Below are 7,903 nucleotides of genomic sequence, written 5' to 3'. Positions count from 1 at the left end.
GGCCGAGCCGAGCCCAACGTACCCACTCCTAAGCTACACAGCCTGCTTTGCAGCTCTTGGGACAATTTCCCCTTAAGCGGTGTCATTCTTTCCCTCCCACAGTGGGGGTTTCTCCCATGTTTCTCCTGGCGATCGAGGTCAAACTGACACAGAGCAGACGCTGGCTGCTCAGCTGTGGTGTGTGTGGCCAACGCGACAATACATTTATTACACTGAATGTTCACTTCACTCCAGCTCNGGAGGAGCAAATAAAACGATGGTGGGTCCGTTCTTTCTCAGCAACCCCAGAGCTTCCCGACATGTTCCACAGACACAGCCTAGATGGCACAGCCCAGTTCTTTTACACGGGAACACGTGCGCCAGGGCTGGGCCTTTCCTGGTGCCAAAGGCAAGTTCAAAGTCTGGACACAGGCACTTTTCAAAGGTTGGCAAGGAGGAGGCAAGTTCACTAAGTGGGGCTTTCTCACTGTGCTTCTCGTTAGAACCCCGGACATCTGTGGCACACGGACGTGAACAGAGACCTCTAGGTTGCGGATGGGCTGTGCTTTTTCTTCTTGCCCCGACAGGACTTGCAGACACAACAGATGATGCAGGGGGAGGCCAGGAGCAGCAGGGGTGAAGTCACCAAGGCAATGATGCCCAGTCCCACCAGAATCCCCACCACCTGGAAATGCGGAAGAAAGGGCTACTTTAGCAGTTAAATCCTCCTGTATGTTTACTCTACCATCTGCTAAAGACTGAATGTTTGTGTCCCCTTCACCCCCAGAATTCATATATTGAAACCCTAATCTCTAATACAATGGAATCTGGAAAGGAGGGTCGCTGGGAGGTAATTAGGACACAGGGATGGAGCCCTCACGATTGAGATTAGTGCCCTAATAAAGATATTAGAGGGGCTTCTGTGGCTCAGTCAGTTAAGTGTCTGACTTCGGCTCAAGTCATGATCTAACAGTTCGTAGTTCGAGCTCTGCACTGGGCTCTGTGCTGACAGCTGGGAGCCTGGAGCCTGCTTTGGATTCTTTGTCTTCCTCCTTCTTTGCTCTTCCCCCACTCATGTTCTGTCTCTCTCTCTCTCTCCCAAAAATAAACATAAAAATTAAAATTAAAATTAAAAGATATTAGAGAGCTGCTTCCTCTCTCGTCACTCTCTACCATGCGAGGACGCAGTGAGAGGAAGGCCATCCACAGGCCAGGAAGCGGGTCCTCGCCAGAACCCAACCATAAAGGCATCTTAATCTCCAGCCTTGAGTCTCCAGGAACTGGGAGAAGGACTTTTCTATTTTTTTTTAAGCCACCCAGTTTATGATAATGTATTCTAGAGCGTAGAAAATTTATTCGAGGGACCTTTGCGCCCAATATCTGAACCGGATGCTAACTGGGGCGACAGCAAGAACTAGATCGGAGGGGAGGGAACCAAACAGACGCTAACTCCAGCTCTGACACACGCTCCGTGGAACCCTGAACTGTTGCTCTTGGCGCGCGCTCTCTCTCTCTCTTTCCCTGAGTTTCCTCGGTAGTCTCACAGGATATTAATAATGATTACTAGGCTATTAACACGGGCAGCCTTAAAAGAACACAGCCTTTCATAAATATGAAACACCATTAGAAATAAACCAGGACTCCCTTTGAATCTGCCACGGAAACACACAAGGGCAGGTACAGAGGGATCTGAGCCTCAGCTGGGGCTCACAGGCTTTTAGAGCACTGGCTTTTACAGGAAACGGGACTTGCAGGGCTTTAGGAAAGTCATTCTACCATTTTTGCAGGAGGAGGGAACGTCTGCCTTCGTTCTGCAGGTCACTGTTAATGACCTGGCTGCTCCAAGCCCTGCCCTCCTACTCATCCGCAAGAGGATCACGCTCATGGACTCACTTCAGGCCGTTGCTGCCTTCCTTTCCCCTGGCCCTGCTCAGGGCTCCCCAGAACCTCCCGGGCTGGATGGGCAAGTAGCGAACAGGGTGGGGAGGAAGAACAGGTGGGCTTTCTAAGCCAGTTCAAGTCCACTGTATCTCACGCTTCCTTAAAGGTCAAGGTACCTGCGTTCGGTTCCACATCACTGAAGCTCTTGAGTGGCCAAGCTTATTCCTACACGGCCCTTTGTCATAATGCCTGAGGAAAATGTCATTCTGGAAAACAAGGAGAGAAGTTTCAACAAACACACTGTTTTGAATTGAGACACAAATACTAACCACATTGGATCTAACAAACACAAACCATATTTGCTTGGCAGAAGCAAACGCTCGTTCAGGCGATCCTAAGGAACAGCCTCTGTGAATCCCAAGGCCCCAATCTTTAGAACGTACCTCAGTACTTTTACAAAGCAGTGAGTGAAAAGAGATCATAGTCAACAAGACTCCTGACTGAGTCTAGAAAGCATCCGTGTCCTGACCAATCCTCTCTGGAAGGTGACTCTAGCACGGGTGGAATAAAGACCAGAGTCTTCCTTGGCTGGAAGGCAGCCGCAGCAGAGCAGTGAGAAAAAATGCCAGTGGCTGAGACGGCAAACGCAGACAGGAGACACTGAGACGGTAACTAATCGGGCGGGGGGAGAAGGAGAAGAACTCATGGGGGAGGGGAAAGCCACTGGGGAGACGCAGGAGCCTGGCCACGAGAAATGACAACAGAGAGATGAACTTTGTTGGGACAATGATGGCTACACTTTGGACATGTTGAACTCGAGAGACCCTTGAGCCATCCAAGTGGTACTGTCCAAAAGGCAGCTGATTACACAGATCTGAACTTTGGGGGAAAGCCGTGGGAACTGGCATATGCGGGGGAGGGGGGTGGGAAACAACACAGAAGTAGATGAGATCACCTAAGGAGAGAGTGTAGACTGAAGAGCAAATAGAACGGGTCAAGGAGGAGCCCGCAAAGAAAATGGAGAAGTGCCTGGAAAGGTAGAAGGGAAGCCAGAAGAGATGTCAAAATGGTAAAGGCAGCAGAGAGTCTAGGTAAGATGAGAACTGAAATAACCCTTGAATTCACCCAAGCCTTAGAATAAATACAGTCAGGGAGTGACACTGAGGCCAGCCGAGTGTACTCCAATGACTGGAGCTAAGTAAGTGTCAACGACAGGAGGTGATTATGATGTTTTGAGGCTTGGCTCAAAGCAAGAGAGGGAGGGAGGGAGGATGGCAGTATGGGAGACACATAGGCTTGAGAAAAGTGTGATTCATTTTTAAATGGGACACAGCTGCATATGTGATGTCAGTGGAAGTTGGAGTCACAAGAGAGAGAAGAGGCAACCGAGGGGGCCTCTGAGGTCCCCACAGCAGAAGATGAAGAACACCTCGTCCTCTGAAAAAGGCCGGGATGGGGACAAAGACAGAAGCAAACTCAACACCCCAGCAAGACTCCGAACCGCGCTGGGTGGCGATCTGTCTCAGGCTTGGCTCCTGGACAGCCCTTCAGCTCCCAGACCCACTGCCCTGGAACTTTCCCGTAAACAAAGATCAACACCACCATCTGACACAGAATATTCGTCGAGAGCAAAACATCATTACCACCAGGCCCGTGTCCCCGGCTAAAACCGAGAAAATGAGATCTCGAGAAACAATGACCAGGAAAAGATGCTTCGATATTCAAGGTCTGTGTATCCAGCCTTTTAACATCTGTACCATTTCATCTTGAGCAGCAGAGCAGTCCAAGTAACAGAACAGTGTGTTCTTTGCAACATCATGCCCCAGACAGATTTTAGCCAAAGGATGGAGAGATCTGGCACACATATTTATTCCCTTACATTCTTGCTTCTTAAAAAGAACCTCATGGGCTCAGCCTCCTTGTGGATATGAGCCCAATTAATATTCCGGTTAAACCTGAAGGAACACAGAAAATATTTCTTCCCTTTATAAAACATGAGGGGTGTGCAGTCAGTGAAAACCTCACCCAGAATATCTCACATTTGGAATCATGACAGGTCTCAAATATCACACTTCATTATAATTCGGGGGGTTATGATAGAATTTTTTAAAAAAAAAATGGAAACATTTCTTTCAACCTGAGCAACTGAGCTTCTAAAGTCTAAAATGTCCATTTTCTTTTCCCCAATTTATACCTCTGCTTGCAACACTGAGATCAGGCTGATTAAAATTCTTACTCACAGACGTCGTCTGAAACAACCCATCTAGTTTTCAGTTAAAACCCAGGCATGTGGTGGGCAGCACGCATCCTGTATTAGCTGCACTCTGACTCCCTGGGTGTGTGTGATACTAACTGCTGACTAAATTGAAGCAAACTAAGCAAATGAAGTGAAAACTGGAGAAAAGATGCCCCCCCCCCCCACCATGATGGAGGCTCACACGGATATGGACACATTTTCCTATTCCAGATGGCCAAAATAGGGAGTATCTGTTCCTATTTGGGGTGGCTCGCGTGTGCTAGAGTAAACGCTAGAATTTTAGCGAGAGTTGCTCACCCAGCCTTCATGTAACCTTTCACCTCTGGGGTTCCCATCAGCGTTAGCCCAGGACTGGATGAGTTGTACTTGAATTGGGCAAGACGTGCTTCACAAATGGTGAGGGAAAGGAGAGAGGGGGGCAGACCCCTGCGTCTGGGAAGGCAACCCCAACAAAACAATAGCCATGCTGCTGTCTTGGCAAGGAATGAAGTAGTTACTGAAGACATCTCATGGATTTGAGTGGCTTTTTTCTTTAAATTCAGAAAGAGGAAACCAACCAAAGTACAGCAGGCAAAATGGTGGCTGCCTTACAGATGCCCGAGGCCTAATCCCCAGAATTTGAGAACATGTTGCCCTTACATGGCAAAAGCGACCGTACAAGTGTGATGACACTAAGACCTTCATGGGGGAGTGCAGCCTGTATCATCCAGATGTGGCCAATCTAATCACAGGGCCCATAAGGGCAGAGACGCTTCCCCAGCTGTGGTCAGAGGGAGCCGTGACCATGGAAGAAGGGTCGGAGAGAGGTGATGTGCCTGGCTCTGAAGATGGGGAAAGGGGCCACAGGTCAACGAATGCAGGCAGCCTCTAGAAGCTGGAAAAAGCAAAGCAATGGAGGCTCTCCTAGAATCCAGAAAAGAATGCAGCCTTAAGGACCCCATGACTTTAGTCCAGTGAGACCCACGTCAGATTTCTAGGGTACAGAATGAAAGATAATAAATCTGTGTTGTGTTAAGCCACTGTGTTTCTGGCAATTTGTTACAACAGCAATGTAAAATGAATACACTAATAGTTCTTTATGTAATAAGAGGAGACAGTGCTCCCAAAACAGGAAATGTCCCTAAAGCAAAAACAAAACAAAACAAAAAGCTTGCCTTTAAAGTTGAGGTGACAAGCGAAGGTAATCAAAGAGAGATTTTATAGACATCTAAAGTGGCAGGCTCAGAGAGTATCACTAAGAAAAGTAAATGTCTTTTGTAGGACAAACAGAGGCTCCGTGTTTCAAAGGAAAGGCTGTGGGTCCTGGAGGTCACATCGATACAATGTAGATACAGACCACGTGAGAAGACTCCCACTCCCGAGTGGAACTTACATCCAGGTTCTGGAGACAGTACCAGCAAAACGTGTGCTTGCAATTCTTGCACATCATCTGAGCACAGCCTTCGTTGCGTTCGATATAAACCCGACAGACGGGGCACTGCTTAATGGGGGCTTCTGGGTCTGTCCCAAAGAGGGCCCTAGAAACAAAATGCATAAGAAATTATAGGGTGGGGATCAGGAAGGCTGCCTGAGTTTTTTAAAATCTAGAACCACAGGGTGCCTGGGTGGCTCAGTCGGTTAAGCGTCCGGCTTTCGCTTAGGTCGTGATCTCGCGGTTCGTGGGTTCGAGCCCCGTGTCGGGCTCTGTGCTAACAGCTCAGAGCCTGGAGCCTATTTCAGTCTGTGACTCCCTCTCTATCTGCCCCTCCCCCGCTCATTCTCTGTCTCTGTCTCAAAAATAAATATAAATGTTAAAAAAATAAAAGAAATCGGGGCGCCTGGGTGGCTTAGTCGGTTAAGCGTCCGACTTTCACTTAGGTCATGATCTCGCAGTTCGTGGGTTCGAGCCCCGCGCTGGGCTCTGTGCTGACTGACAGCTCAGAGCCTGGAGCCTGTTTCAGTCTGTGACTCCCTCTCTCTCTGACCCTCCCCTGCTCACGCTGTCTCTCTCTCTCTCTCTCCCAGAAATAAATAAAAAACATTTAAACAAAATTAAAAAAAAAAGCTAGAATCACGAGAGGGTAGACTACCAGAGCTGGGGAAGAGTGAGCTGAGTATAATGAATTAAACAGCTAACTAACACCTTTCTAGACTTCACTTTATGGTCACCAACTGAATTCCCAGGGCTCCTACCCATCCTGATGGGTAGGAGCCCTTATCTGTGCTTAATTTGCTTCCATGAAGAGGATGGGGGTAAAAATGGGAGGGATACAGATTATTCATTGTTCAGATAACTCCAAACAGAAGAGAACCTTTATTTATCTCTGGCTTGAAGTGAATTATATAATTGTATTTTCCACACCTGATCTAACTCATTATTTTGCCAAATTAGTACCTCATTCCCTGAGCACACACTGTCTAACTAAGAAACACAAGTGGTCTGCTACACAACAGAAAAAGGAGCTCAGGGTCGCAGCACCGATAAACCCATCTAGTGATCTGTTCAGATAAACAAATGGAAGAGGTTGGGGGAGTCAATGATCAGTACTTTAAAGAAAAGCCTGGGGTGCCTGGCTGCCTTAGTTGGTACAGTGTGCGACTCTTAACCTTGGGGTTGGGGCACATTTGGTGTAGAGATTACTTTAAGAAAAAAAAGAAAATCTTAAAAAAAATAATAAAATAAAATAAATGTCACTAAAGAGACCAGCTCCAAACGGATGACTAGGTCAGCACAGGCTCGCAGCCTTACAGGGCACAGAAAATAAGTGGAACTAATTGAGGTGCAGGGTTAGGGAAGCCACTGTCCTGGGATGCATTTTGGCCACTGTTCATTAAACCAGCACACAGAGGCGTCCAGTTCACAAAGTGTTGTTAGATCCAGGATCAGATCTGGGACTCACGATGACCTTAGAGAGCAGTGGGACAGTTAGTATTTTAATTCCTACCCTCCCCCCTTTTCTTCAAATAGAGAAACAGACTCATAGAGGCTGAGTGACTGATAGGAGGTCACATAGACACCAAGCAACAATCTCAGAATTCAACCCTTCTCTCCTCCAGACTCTTTACATTGCCCAGTGATATGATGCCCACAGACCTTACCGCCGTGGCAGTGAAAACACAGAAGGTACTGGCTAGCAGGACCCACACCTGCCATGCGCATTAAGATCTATTTTTCTTCTTGATCGTTTGGTCTAAGATTCCAGCCCGGTAGCGTAGCCAGGTAGTGCTATTCCTGAAAAATGATTCTACACACTTGGAGGGTGCGGGGGGGAAAGAATTGAAAGGAACAGATTTAATTGCTGCTTGTTGTAACAAAATCTGAACCTTGGCGCCATCTTTTAAGAGCATAAAGTATGAGAGATGAGTTCTCTTCCTCTAGGACCTATGAATCGAGCACTGCCCTGCCCTGAAGGGCTAATGTTTCTATTGCTGTGCTCTCTCTGACGTGACTGGCACATCTCACAAGCTGGCAACAGAATCAGGTAAGAAAACAATCCTGGCACCACTTTGCAAGCAGAAAGAACCAGGTCTGTTGCTAGCAGGTGATCTTGGTTCCTTAGCAAATAGCTGTGGACAAGCCGTGACTTCCTACTGAAAAATCAGTGGACTCTGCACCTCCCTGCCTAAAGAGAAATCAAAATTTATACAAGCTCTAATTTCAGCAGTATCTGGAAGATTCTCCAGGGGTAAATACCTAAATTCCCTTTAGAAATGCTTTTTCCATTATTCTTTGTTAACAACTTACCAATTCCGAGACACTTCTCAGGGAAGTTCCACAGGGAAATGACTGATCTCTACATCCCATCA

The 7,903-nt window shown here is 47.4% G+C and overlaps 1 protein-coding gene across 3 annotated transcripts in view; it reads right to left on the bottom strand.

The window, feature by feature from the left end:
• Window positions 1-244: 244 nt before the first annotated feature.
• RNF144B (ring finger protein 144B) overlaps window positions 245-7,903 on the bottom strand; it is a 92,118-nt gene continuing 84,459 nt past the window's right edge. For all 3 annotated transcript variants that reach the window (XM_077770141.1, XM_077770142.1, XM_077770140.1), the window contains exons 6-8: window positions 5,490-5,634; window positions 2,037-2,126; window positions 245-664 (exon numbers count right to left, since the gene is read on the bottom strand). In XM_077770141.1, the coding sequence (XP_077626267.1) occupies window positions 524-664; window positions 2,037-2,126; window positions 5,490-5,634 (376 nt within the window). In that variant the 3' untranslated portion in view covers window positions 245-523. The remainder of the gene's footprint in view (window positions 665-2,036; window positions 2,127-5,489; window positions 5,635-7,903) is intronic.

This window comes from Crocuta crocuta, unplaced genomic scaffold (assembly GCF_008692635.1).
Source record: "Crocuta crocuta isolate KB4526 unplaced genomic scaffold, BGI_CrCroc_1.0 scaffold24, whole genome shotgun sequence".
In the NCBI taxonomy this organism is placed as follows: domain Eukaryota; kingdom Metazoa; phylum Chordata; class Mammalia; order Carnivora; family Hyaenidae; genus Crocuta; species Crocuta crocuta.
This window is presented reverse-complemented; position numbering and strand designations above follow the sequence as displayed.